This window comes from Oncorhynchus masou, chromosome 14, assembly GCF_036934945.1.
Source record: "Oncorhynchus masou masou isolate Uvic2021 chromosome 14, UVic_Omas_1.1, whole genome shotgun sequence".
In the NCBI taxonomy this organism is placed as follows: domain Eukaryota; kingdom Metazoa; phylum Chordata; class Actinopteri; order Salmoniformes; family Salmonidae; genus Oncorhynchus; species Oncorhynchus masou.
This window is the reverse complement of record NC_088225.1, coordinates 17085996-17099192: the sequence shown is the minus strand read 5'-3', so window position 1 is coordinate 17099192 and position 13197 is coordinate 17085996. Positions and strand designations below refer to the sequence as shown.

The following is a 13197-nucleotide window of genomic DNA, read 5'->3' as shown; positions in this document are numbered from 1 at the left end:
CACACACACACACACACACACACACACACACACACACACACACACACACACACACACACACACACACACACACACACACACACACACACACACACACACACACACACACACACACACACACACACACACACACACACACACACACACACACACACACACACAGTGGCCAGTCCCGTCTTTGGAGATTGACACACAGTCAGAGCACAGTATGGCTTCTGCAGGCCCCCATACAATCATGGCCACCGACATCCCCTTAAAGGAGGTAAGGCACAGAAGACCTTCAGTCAGTGTGCTGTGAGAAAGATTTCCATTTGCCTTTGCAACCTCAAATGTTACTTATCAATAACATTGTCAAAATGTGGGTCGATAGACAATGAAAAAAGAAACGAGGGGCTCAGGTGAGTACAACAAAATCATGACTCTATCTGTCTGCCCTGCAGTCAGGACTCAACTCTTTAGCTGTGCAGAAATCCAATACCCTCAAAACTCTGTACATCTCATATTACAACTCTGTCTAGCTCCATTGTATTGTTATACCTAAAACACATTGATTGCAGAGTATATGAAACTGGAGTTACGCTATCTACAGTAAATATACCTGGACCAGGCAGGGAGTGGAGCTGTCAGCACCTTTCCCACTAGGTGCTAAGAGGGTTCTACAGAGGTGGGAATATCTCATTCTCCTCTCCACAGCAACACTGAGAGCCTGTTGTGCTAGGGCTGGAGTCATAACCCCGTGAAGGACCGGGGCCTTGGTCTTACTGGATCCAGGTGCAGGTGTAGGCTCACCTCACACCCCATACAGTATGGCAGGGTGTTGGGGAGCAGACAGAACTCTACCCACTCCCACTCTCCGGGATGATGCAGTGTGTTTGGGCTCCGCGCTGACACAAAGCAAAGATGGTGTAATAGATGGCAGATGAACTGCGCTGTGGACAACACCAATTAATCAAAAGGCAGATTGCTGTAGTTTCTCCTCACTATCGCAGGAAAAAGGAGTGGATCTCACCTCCTTAAAATGAATGGATTGTATCTGAGGTTAATTATTATTTACTATTGGGTCTCTTTGGGAGATTTCCACTGCTCAAGGAAATGGCCGCTGATGTGGAACCAAGGTAAGAGACTGCTGTGTTGTTAGGAGCAGTGAACTATTTATTTGTGCCTGTAACCATGCAATATCCTGCCAGGATACATTCATTTCTTTCAGTCTCATCTCACTGTTTCTGGTGCCAGTGCATCACATGTATTTTCATCAAGTTTGTGCACTAACAGTCAACTGTAATCGGTACAATAACATCTCTTGGCAGCCAGAGTCTAGTGACCCCTGTCTATTCAATAGTGTTACAGAGACTAGCCCAGGGTGTGACTGGCACAGGGTGTTACTGGCCCAGGGTGTGACTGGCACAGGGTATGACTGGCACAGTGTGTGACTGGCACAGGGTGTGACTGGCACAGGGTGTTACTGGCCCAGGGTGTGACTGGCACAGGGTATGACTGGCACAGTGTGTGACTGGCACAGGGTGTGACTGGCACAGGGTATAACTCTCCCAGGGTATGACTATCCCAGGGTATGATGACTGTCCCAGGGTTTGATGACTGGCCCAGCTGCCCAGCCCATGTGCACTACTGTTTTGTTCCCTGGCCATGCAGGATAAAGATAGACTCCCCCTCAACACAACTGACTGCAGGTAAGTGTAAATGAAGGCGAGACCACACACATACGCACACACACACACACACACACACACACACACACACACACACACACACACGAGTTTCAGTGACTGGAGAGGACTGATGTAATTATCATGTGGTGACCCGGACGCCGTCCCCTCTTTGACACGTGTCCTTTTTCTAATTTACGACTGGCCCTCTCGTTTAGTGGAGCAGGGGGACTCCTACATGCTGAGTGGGCAGGTGGGCAGGCAGGCAGGCGGGCAGGCAGGTGGGTGGGCAGGTGGGCAGGCAGGTGGACAGGCTGGTGGGCAGGCAGGTGGGCGGGCAGGTGGGCAGGAAGGTGGGCAGGCAGGTGTGCAGGCAGGTGGGCAGGCAGGTGGGCGGGCAGGCAGGTAGGTAGGTGGGCAGGCAGGCGGGCAGGTAGGTGGGCAAGCAGGCAGGTGGGCGGGCAGGTGGGCGGGCAAGCAGGCGGGCAGGCAGGCGGGTAGGCAGGCGGGCAGGCAGGCGGGCAGGCAGGTGGGCAGGCAGGCGGGCAGGCAGGTGGGCAGGCAGGCAGGCGGGCAGGCAGGTGGGCAGGCAGGTGGGCAGGCGGGCGGGCAGGCAGTTGGGCGTGTAGGAGGGCGGCTTTTATGGGACAGGGCTACCAAAGTTTAAGCACGTCTCCCATCGGTCAAAGCCATCATGCCATTAATCATACCCTAAACCAAAACCTATGGCATCTCCCCCTCCATAGCCCATCACAAAACACGGGCACATGGAGGAGATGGAAATGAGGATTATGTCGCTTCACACCCCTGCCAAGCCAGGAGAGGCCTTCCTGGCAGGTACAGTTAGCTAAGTGTGGGAGAGGCGTGATTCAGAATAGCATGGAGACTCCTACATACTACACACCTCCACTATACTGGAGCATAGAATGAGAATGAGAAAACCATATAGGAAAGTGATATAACCTTCACTGTACTAAAGCATGTTATAACATCAGAAAGGAGGGGCTTAGTGATTGACCTACACATGACCAAAACACTGCAACAGCATATAAGACTCTACTGAACCATAATCACTCCCACTATTCACTCTCTCTCCAATAAGAGGACCCCAAGGCAATGGACAGTACATTATAAAGGAGTAGAACTACAGTACATGGCCATCTCCACAGTGGGACAATGACAGACAGACTGACACCACAGACACTGCACTACTGTAATGAAGGTGATTGAGTCTCACACAGCCCCATCTAGTAATGACTGTACTGTAATAATCAGGCCTTAGTGGCCAATATAAAACAGTCCAGACCAATAGTGTCTGTCTGCAGTCCCAGCAGAGGTACTGTAGCCACAGCGGCAGACAGGTCAGAGCTAAATGAATCACATCTATCTATGGGCTCTGGGAGAGGTGACAGTGCAATAGAGCCCAGTCACTTAGATAGCAGCTGAGAGGAGGGATGTGACTGGGGCAGATGTCATTCCACAACCCTCCGAGTGTGGATAGCCAGTCCAATGAAACACTAAGGGAGGGATTGTCCATGAACCCCTATTGCCCCTATCTCAACAAGTGGTTGAAGACCAGACCACTCTGAATTGCCACGGATATAGTACTCTGTATTCAACTTGATATGGCCATCCAGTACACTGGTGTGCGTGGCTATGCTTGGGTTCCTTGATGGCGGATATGCGAGCATGTTATCCTGTTCATGCAGCTGGGTGTACAGCGGAGCCGTGTCATAATACAGCCTAATGCCACTTTAGGGTCAGGTCATTAGCCTGGGTGGGCCTGTGCCAGCCGGTGTAATCCTTATCTGATTGGACTATGAGACTAATCCTGCTCTGGAGCACTGGCACTGTCCAACCCAACAATCTCTGCACTATCTCTCATTCTGGGTCTCTCTCTTACACACACACACACACACACACACACATACACACACACATACACGCCGGATATATACACATGCATGTACGCACACGCGTGTGTAAACATTCACACGCACACCCACACACACACACACAAACGTGTACACACACACAAACAAGTGCTCAGGCTCAAACACACATACAGTACACCAACAAAAACATACACATGGAGAAAACACTAGAAGATTACTCCCACCTGGTCAAAACGCTACACCCACTTACTCATGTAGAAAACCATAAGATACCGTGCCTGTACACACACACTGGTATATGTCTCAAGATGATTGACAGGAAGGAACCGAGGGAGGCCATACGAACAAGTCCTGGAGTTTGGTCATTCATTTCCTCAATCATCCTACATGCATTCTCTTCAGCACCAGTCCATTTCCACAACTGAGAAACCAGGAAAGGGTACAGAGTGGGTGGATTTCAAGTTTTTTTCATGCAGAGGGTAAAGCTGCCCCCATATATTTTCATTCATATGGCATCACAAAGCATTGGACTACTCTTCCAAATGGCATTGAGGCAAAGAAAGCACATGTATTCCCTCTATTGCTGATAGTCCTTCATGGGAAATGGCTCTGCCAGTGAACCCCGAGGCAGGGGGTGAATTATTGGTCTGACTGAAGAAAACCACTCATACAACAGGTGATAGGAGGAAAGGGGGGGAATCACAGCCACCAAAGTAGCCCTCTTCTGTCAAAGGATTTTCCCATCTTCTTTTGCACCTCCTGCCCCCTCCCACTCCTCCCTTCCTCCGTTTCTCCTCCTATAGCCGAGGCAGAGGGGGGCGCTGTAATGAAGATGAATGGGGCAGATTAGCGTGGAGCGAGGAGTAGCAGTGTGCTATACCTGGCAGTGAGGAGAGGAGGCCGTGCCGACTGACGTGGATGCTCCGGTAGGCAGTCACCAAGCCCAGATAGAATGGAGCAGTGTTCCCCCTCGCTCTTGGGCTCAATCCATTAGCACCACACATGTTTACCGAATGCTTAACACACACAGAACATAGACCCAGACAAATCCTCCGACCTCATCCCCATTGTATGGCTCTGCCTCAGTATAACAATAATACACAGACTAGTTTGCAAAGGCTTCCAAAGCATAGGCCACTATAACTGCCAGAATAACTGCTAGTATAAATGCTAGTATAACTGTTCGTATAACTGCTAGTATACCTGCCAGTATACCTGTCAGCCAGTATAACTGCCAGTATAACAGCCAGCATAACTGCCAGTATACTGCTAGTATTACTGCTAGTACAACTGCCAGGATAACTGCTAGTATAACTGCCAGTACAATTGCCATATAACTGCTAGTATAACTGCGAGTATAACTACCAGTACAATTGCCAGTATAACAGCTAGTATAACTGGCAGTGTGACTGCTAGTATAACAGCTAGTATATCTGCTAGTATAACTGACAGTATAGCAGCTAGTATAACTGCTAGTATAACAGCTAGTATAACTGCCAGTATAAGAGCTAGTATAACTGCTAGTATAACAGCTAGTATTACTGCCTGTATAACTGCTAGTATAACAGCTAGTACATCTTCTAGTATAACAGCTAGTATAACAGCTAGTATATCTGCTAGTATAACTGCCATTATAACAGCTAGTATATATGCTAGTATAACTACCAGTATAACAGCTAGTATAACAGCTAGTATAACAGCTACTATATCTGCCAGTATAACTGCTAGTTTAACTGCTACTATAACTGACAGCATAACAGCTAGTACAACTGCTAGTATAACAGCTAGTATATCTGCTAGTATATCTGCTAGTATAACTGCCAGTATAACAGCTAGTATAACAGCTACTATAACTGCCAGTATAACTGCTAGTATAACTGCTAGTATAACTGACAGGATAACTGACAGTATAACAGCTAATATAACTGACAGTATAACTGACAATATAACAGCTAGTATAGCAGCAAGTACATTTTCTAGTATAACAGCTAGTATAACTGACAGTATAACAGCAGGTACACCTGCTAGTATAACTGACAGTATAACTGCTAGTATAACAGCAAGTATATCTGCTCATATATCTGCTAGTATAACTGCCAGTATAACAGCTTGTATAACAGCTACTATAACTGCCAGTATAACTGCTAGTATAACTGACAGTATAACAGCTAGTATAACGTATCGTATAACTGCCAGTATAACAGCTAGTATAACTGACAGCAAAACAGCTAGTATAACTGCTAGTATAACAGTTAGTAACTGACAGTTTAACAGCTAGTATAACTGACAGTATAACAGCTAGTACAACTGATCGTATAACTGCCAGTATAACAGCCAGTATAACTGACAGCATAACAGCTAGTATAACTGCTAGTATAACAACCAGTATAGCTGACAGTATAACAGCGAGTATAACTGACAGTATAACAGCTAGTATAACTGCTAGTATAACAGCTAGTATAACTGCTATTATAACAGCAAGTATAACTGTGACTATAATTGCTAATATAACTGCCAGTATAACAGCTAGTATAACAGCTACTATAACTGCTAGTATAACTGCTAGTATAACAGCTAGTATAACTGCCAGTGCAACTGGCGGTATAACCGCTAGTATAACTGCTAGTATAACTGCTAGTATAACTGGTAATATAACTGCCAGTACAACTGACAGAATAACAGCTATTATAACTGCCAGTATAACTGACAGCATAACAGCTAGTATAACTGTTAGTATTACAGCCAGTATAACCGACAGTTTAACAGCTAGTATAACAGCTAGTATAACTGACAGTATAACAGCTAGTATATCTGCTAGTATATCTGCTAGTATAACTGCCAGTATAACAGCTAGTATAACAGCTACTACAACTGTCAGTATAACTGCTAGTATAACTGACAGCATAACAGCTAGTATAACTGATAGTATAACTGCCAGTATAACAGCCAGTATAACTGACAGTATAACCGCTAGTATAACAGCTAGTATATCTGCTAGTATAACTGCCAGTATTACTGACAGTATAACAGTTAGTATAACTGCTAGTATAACAGCTAGTACATCTGCTAGTATAACTGACAGTATAACAGCTAGTATAACTGACAGTATAACAGCTAGTATAACTGCTAGTATAACAGCTAGTATTTCTGCTAGTATAACTGACGATATAACTGACAGTATAACAGCTAGTATAACTGCCTGTATAACAGATAGTATAACAGCCAGTATAACTGCCAGTATAACAGCTAGTATAACTGCTAGTATAACTGACAGTATAACTGCCAGTAGAACAGCTAGTATAACTGACAGTATAACTGACAGTATAACTGCTAGTGTAACTGACAGTCAAACTGCTAGTATAACTGACAGTATAACATCTAGTATAACTGACAGTATAACAGCTAGTATAACTGCTAGTATAACAGCTAGTATAACAGCTAGTATAACTGACAGTATAACTGACAGTATAACTGCTAGTATAACTGACAGTAAAACTGCTAGTATAACTGACAGTATAACAGCTAGTATAACTGCCAGTATAACAGCTAGTATAACTGCTAGTATAACAGCTAGTATAACTGCTAGTATTACAGCTAGTATGACAGCTAGTATAACTGCTAGTATAACAGCTACTATAACTGTCAGTATAACTGCTAGTATAACTGACAGCATAACAGCTAGTATAACTGATAGTATAACTGCCAGTATAACAGCCAGTATAACTGACAGTATAACCGCTAGTATAACAGCTAGTATATATGCTCATATAACTGCCAGTATAACAGCGAGTATAAGTGCTAGTATAACAGCTAGTACATCTGCTAGTATAACTGACAGTATAACAGCTAGTATAACTGCTAGTATAACAGCTAGTATTTCTGCTAGTATAACTGACGATATAACTGACAGTATACAGCTAGTATAACTGCCTGCATAACAGCTAGTATAACTGCCAGTATAACTGCCAGTATAACAGCTAGTATAACTGCTAGTATAACTGACAGTATAACTGCCAGTATAACAGCTAGTATAACTGACAGTATAACTGACAGTATAACTGCTAGTATAACTGACAGTAAAACTGCTAGTATAACTGACTGTATAACAGCTAGTATAACTGCCAGTATAACAGCTAGTATAACTGCTAGTATAACAGCTAGTATAACTGCTAGTATTACAGCTAGTATGACAGCTAGTATAACTGCTAGTATAACAGCTAGTATATCTGCTAGTATAACTGCTAGTATAACTGCCAGTATAATTGACAGCATAACAGCTAGTATAACTGCTAGTATAACATCCAGTATTACTGACAGTATAACAGCTAGTATAACTGACAGTATAGCAGCTAGTGTAACTGCTCGTATAACAGCCAGTATAACTGACAGTATAAGCTGGTATAACTGACAGTATAACAGCTGGTATAACTGCTAGTATAACTGCCAGTACAACTGACAGTATAACAGCTAGTATAACTGACAGTATAACTGGCAGTATAACAGCTAGTATAACTGCTCGTATAACAGCCAGTATAACTGACAGTATAACAGCTAGTATAACTGACACTATAACTGACAGTACAACTGACAGTATAACAGCTAGTATAACTCCTACTATAACATCTATTATAACTGACAGTATAACTGACAGTATAAAAGCTAGTATAACTGACAGCATAACAGCTAGTATAACTGACACTATAACTGACAGTACAACTGACAGTATAACAGCTAGTATAACTGCTAGTATAACAGTCAGTTTAACTGACAGTATAACAGCTAGTATAACTGACAGTATAACAGCTAGTATAACTGACAGTATAACAGCTAGTATAACTGACAGTTTAACTGCTAGAATAACTGCTAGTAAAACTGCTAGTATAACAGCTAGTATAACTCCTACTATAACATCTAGTATAACTGACAGTATAACAGCTAGTATAAGTGCCAGTATAATTGCTAATTTAACTGCCAGTATAACTGGGTGCTAGTGTATTAGGGTGCCTATGACAATAGAGGTTCCAAAGGATTTAACTCTGTGTTTAAAATGTAGTCTTTGATATTTATTTCTCACTATAGAAGAGGAATGTAGTATTTAGTATTGTATTGGGATCCCTAATTACTCTTCCTCGTGTCCAAACAGGAAACAAAACAACAAATAAAAATATCTAAAATTCATAATATAATATACATAATCCCCCTGTTGGTAGAGCATGGTTTGTAGGTTCCCTTGGGGAACAGTACGAAAGAGTATGAACATATATGTACTGTAAGTCACTGTGGATAAGAGCGTCTGCTAACTGACTAACATGTAAATGTGAATAACATACATAACACTACATAGTACTACATAACCTCCTGCCTCTACCTCACGCTTCAGAAACAGGAGATGACTCCTGCCCTATGAGCCGTTCTGGCTCTCACAAGGCCACCCACCTACATAATACAATATACTGTATAATACAGTGCACATTACAATACAAAACATATTAAAATGACTGCGTCTCATTTGATGTGAATGAGTGAAGCAAGCATAGAACTGTGATGTATGCTGAACTTTAATTTTGACCTTCCTCATAATGGACTGTGTTACTCCTGTTAGATGTTGTTTGCCCAAATAGTAAGCCAGGGGCACATTGTTGCCAAATCTTGTGGAGGGATTTTTGCTGATAGCACACATATTTTGATTTCTCTTATGTCAGGACAATTGAATCAAATACTGCAACAGATCAAGGGACTCAGCATTCATATGAACCAGCTCCAAGGGCAATATGAGATTTCACAAATGAATCGCATGCTTTGGCGATGGCATATGCTATTGCATTTTCAGTATGACTGATAGCACAGGCGACTAGTGAAAACAAGTGTAAATCTACAAAATCTATATAAACCATATTTTATGGAACCATCGAAGTGCTCCACTCTCTTTCCAGTGCTGGAGAGGGAAAAGGACCTGAATGTTCACCGGAGGAGAGATCAGTGAGAAGTGCCTCTACCTTCACACAAACATGCATACACGCCCCCACGCACGCTCGCTCGCACGCACGCACGCACGCACGCCCCCACGCACGCTCGCTCGCATGCACGTCCCCACGCACGCTCGCTCGCACGCACGCCCCCACGCACGCTCGCTCGCACGCACGCACACACACACACACACACACACACACAGCCTGTATGGCTAGTTTCTCATGGGTGAGGCTATGTATGGTATTACAGTGACTGGAGTGGGCAGTAGAGTGGTAGATGGTTGTGTGGGCATTCCCCTCTGTGATCAGTGGCTCTCCTCTCCAGGAGCTGATTAAACAAACACAACCCCTCGCCCACTTGGGCACACAACATGAGCTGTATGATTGGGCCAGGCTGGGCTACAGCAAATCACTGTCTGCATTGTCAGTTGTGATACAGACAGGATGCATCATCATCCATCGCAACAAGGTAGCTACCGATATATGAGACACAAGGTGTAGGATGATGATTCTCCATACAAAGTATCCACTTGATTTCAGCATTGGCATGAACCTCTTCATGCTGTAGTTACAGTATCCACCTGAGATGGCAGACATAGCAGCACCACACCTGGTCTGTAGCAGGAGCTTCTTGTGGCTGAGCTGCTGCTTATACTCCACTGCAGCTGGATCCGGCTCTGCAGTTTACTTCCTATTTTTCAATATCACAGATTTCGGTATAAATTGTGCTAATTACCCATGAATAAATTTACCCGATTGCGTTTTTTTAAGCCCAATTTCCACAGCAGGAAGTCGTTTGGATTGGTATTCAAATGAATCTGACCTCGATGTGTAAATGCGGTGGTGCCGTTCTCCGCTTCCTCCCCTCATCAAGGCCTGAGACCATTCATGAATCGCAAATTACAAATCAGTGTTCATTTCCTGCGATTTGGATCACCAATTCAAAGGAGGGTGGCTGTTATCTTGCCACAAAAGAGAAGCTGCGGCATATGGGCTTTGTAATTGTAATTCACCTTGTGTCAAGTATAGGAGATTTTGGTCAGGTCTGGACTATGAACAACTGTCTGTTAATTACATAACAGCCTGACTAAGGCAAAGGCCAGTCATATCACACCACTGATTTTCTCCACCTTCACAGATAAGTGTGAATTTTCAACAGAGGTTAAAAATCTCTAGTCTTTGAAAACCTCTCCACAGCTGTAGTTAACCCGTGAAGGGTCACACTGAGACCTAAAATATCTCTCCCACTATATGTCCTGGCTAGCACAGGAGAACAGATGCAGAGAGCTCCTGGAAAGGGTAGCAGCAGGGTGTCAGACAGTCCTTGAACAAACCTTAAGCAGATGCTTAAGCCGCCCTGACAGATATGGCCAACGTCAGCCATCCTACCTTGGTCAAAATCACCCAGTAATGTTGATTAATACATTAACATACAACAGTACTTTTCTTGCCCAGGAAAACTATCTAAATAAAAAAACATCCCTGTAATTTCCATTTTTTAAATACATTTTGCCTATGTGAATTTAACATGACAAAAAGCACAACTTTATTCTGTGCAAACATACACATTTTGAAGTGTTCAAATCATCAGATCTTTACAGTTGAGTGGCACTGACATTATTTTCATCAACCACTTCCTGGGGCTGACTTCACCTCAGGCTGTTAGAGCAGAGATCTGACCTAAGACTGACTGCTTACTGCTTATCAAATGGCAGAGGAGTGTGCAGAGAGACAGGAGGCCTGCGTGAATCTCTCTGCTAAGAAGATGTAACGCTGCGTAACCTCACAAGGTTACGCTCAAAGTCAGCATCTGACGCCTCCGCCAGAGCATGACAGGAAACAAGACCCCGCTGTGTGTCAAGTCAAGACGTGGGAGGTGGTCTTGAACCTGCGCTTGAGAGGTGACTGTGTTTGACAACTCAGAAAATACTAAGCACTGCCAGGTCAAAGGGTAAATGACAAGCACTGTTAAGGCACCACATCATCCAGAGGTCAAACGTGGGGTCTGGATGGAAATAGATCTTTGACAGGAAGGGCTGACTTTCTGTTGCTCTTGTGCACTGGTCATTATCATATGTTATCACAATTAGAAATATTTGAAGAATGGCATGGTCACTTGGTGCTGTTTTGAACAATACAATCGACTGGTGTCAAAGAATGTTGAAAAGTTATGTTTTGAAGGTGTCACTTGGGGATTGTGTATAGGCCTAAGAGGTGTGAAATGGAGGGTTCTTACAGTAGTTCATTGGCCCAATTCTGTGTTTGATACACTGTATGGGGCTTAAGATAAACCTGATCCACATAGCATTTGTCAGTAGAAAAGCAAAGGAGGGGATAAAAGTTATAACGTCAACGAGTGGGATAGGTTTTACTACATGTAGCTAAAGGATAAAAGGTTCACTATGGTATACTGACATAAAATAGAAAATAGAAAATAAAGTGACTGCAAAACGCATGTGGCTCAATTACCTTCTAAGCAACACGTCCTCCACAATCCGGAATGGGTCATCACCTCTTCGTTCTTCTTGCTGGTCTCGTTATCGCTGACCGACTTTGACTTGCACGTGCCGCGCGAGTACAGCCAGTAGTCCGTGCCAACCGCGATGGTCATGAGACTGAAGGCGGCAAATGCGCCGACCGTGGTCAATAGCATCTGAACTCCGCGGTCAAACAGACCCATATTTCCGCATTCCATGAAAGGGGGACCCCCTTTCCTCTTGATATATAGGAAATAAATATTTGAAAATTTACGGGACCAAACCAAACTAAAAAAATGGGATATATTTGAGCGAAAGGAGGGGGAAGGAGGTGGATGCGGTAGGAACCTTATGGTTGCGTTTGGGTGAGGACTGACTAAGAGAAATTGGGTTGTATTTTAGGGTAGTTTGGGGAGGAGGACGCAGTGTCTCTCTCCCCAGATGGGTTCTTACTAAATGTTACCCCAAATATAAGAATTATGGACAAGGTAATGGCCTCTAAAATGGACTATAGCGTCAACTGTTATCCCTATGACTACAACTAGCCTACACTGGCAGTTGCAGCAGAAACCTACTAATGAAAAGATAATATTATGTATAATATACAATCACAGTAAGTGATTCGTTAGAGAGAGACTGTAATATAAATGGAAAAATGGATAGCCTCAATCAAAATTCAGTAGGCTATTACGCTTTGAGACTAGCTTTTGTCTCATGCTTTACAATGTAGCATTTAACACATGTAGATCGCTGGCAATGTGTTTCTTGATGTGCAAGGTTGGCAGATAAGTACTATTTTATGGACAGCATTGAATGAATATGAGCTGAAATGGATGAAGAGAAGAGTGGTGTTCGAGTAATGGTAGACTTACAACAATCCTGCCTGGCAAGTCAATACGTCTCTTAAATGCGAAATTAATTACAATTATTTTTGGCATATAATGCTGAATTTGTATATATTTTATGTTTAATTATGTTTGAATAACCCTATGTCAGGGCTATTATAGTCAAGGTGGAAAAGCAAGGAGAGAAACAGGGACGGGAAATGAAGGACAGGGAAAATAAGAAAAGCAATTGTAAATAAATGGACGATTCAAGTCCAGTGGAAACAAATGAAAATAATCCTGGGGTCTATATTATATAAGAAAGTAAAATACTATAGGGCTTGCGTCAATTTGATAAATCAACCAAC

At 43.3% G+C, this 13197-nt stretch overlaps 1 protein-coding gene across 1 annotated transcript in view; it reads right to left on the bottom strand.

Annotated features, from left to right (window-relative positions):
* LOC135554395 (voltage-dependent calcium channel gamma-2 subunit) overlaps positions 1–12268 on the bottom strand; it is an 83152-nt gene extending 70884 nt beyond the window's left edge. The window contains exon 1 of the mRNA XM_064986688.1: positions 11998–12268. Within this exon, the coding sequence (XP_064842760.1) occupies positions 11998–12223 (226 nt within the window). The 5' untranslated portion in view covers positions 12224–12268. The remainder of the gene's footprint in view (positions 1–11997) is intronic.
* Between the last annotated feature and the right edge of the window lie 929 nt (positions 12269–13197).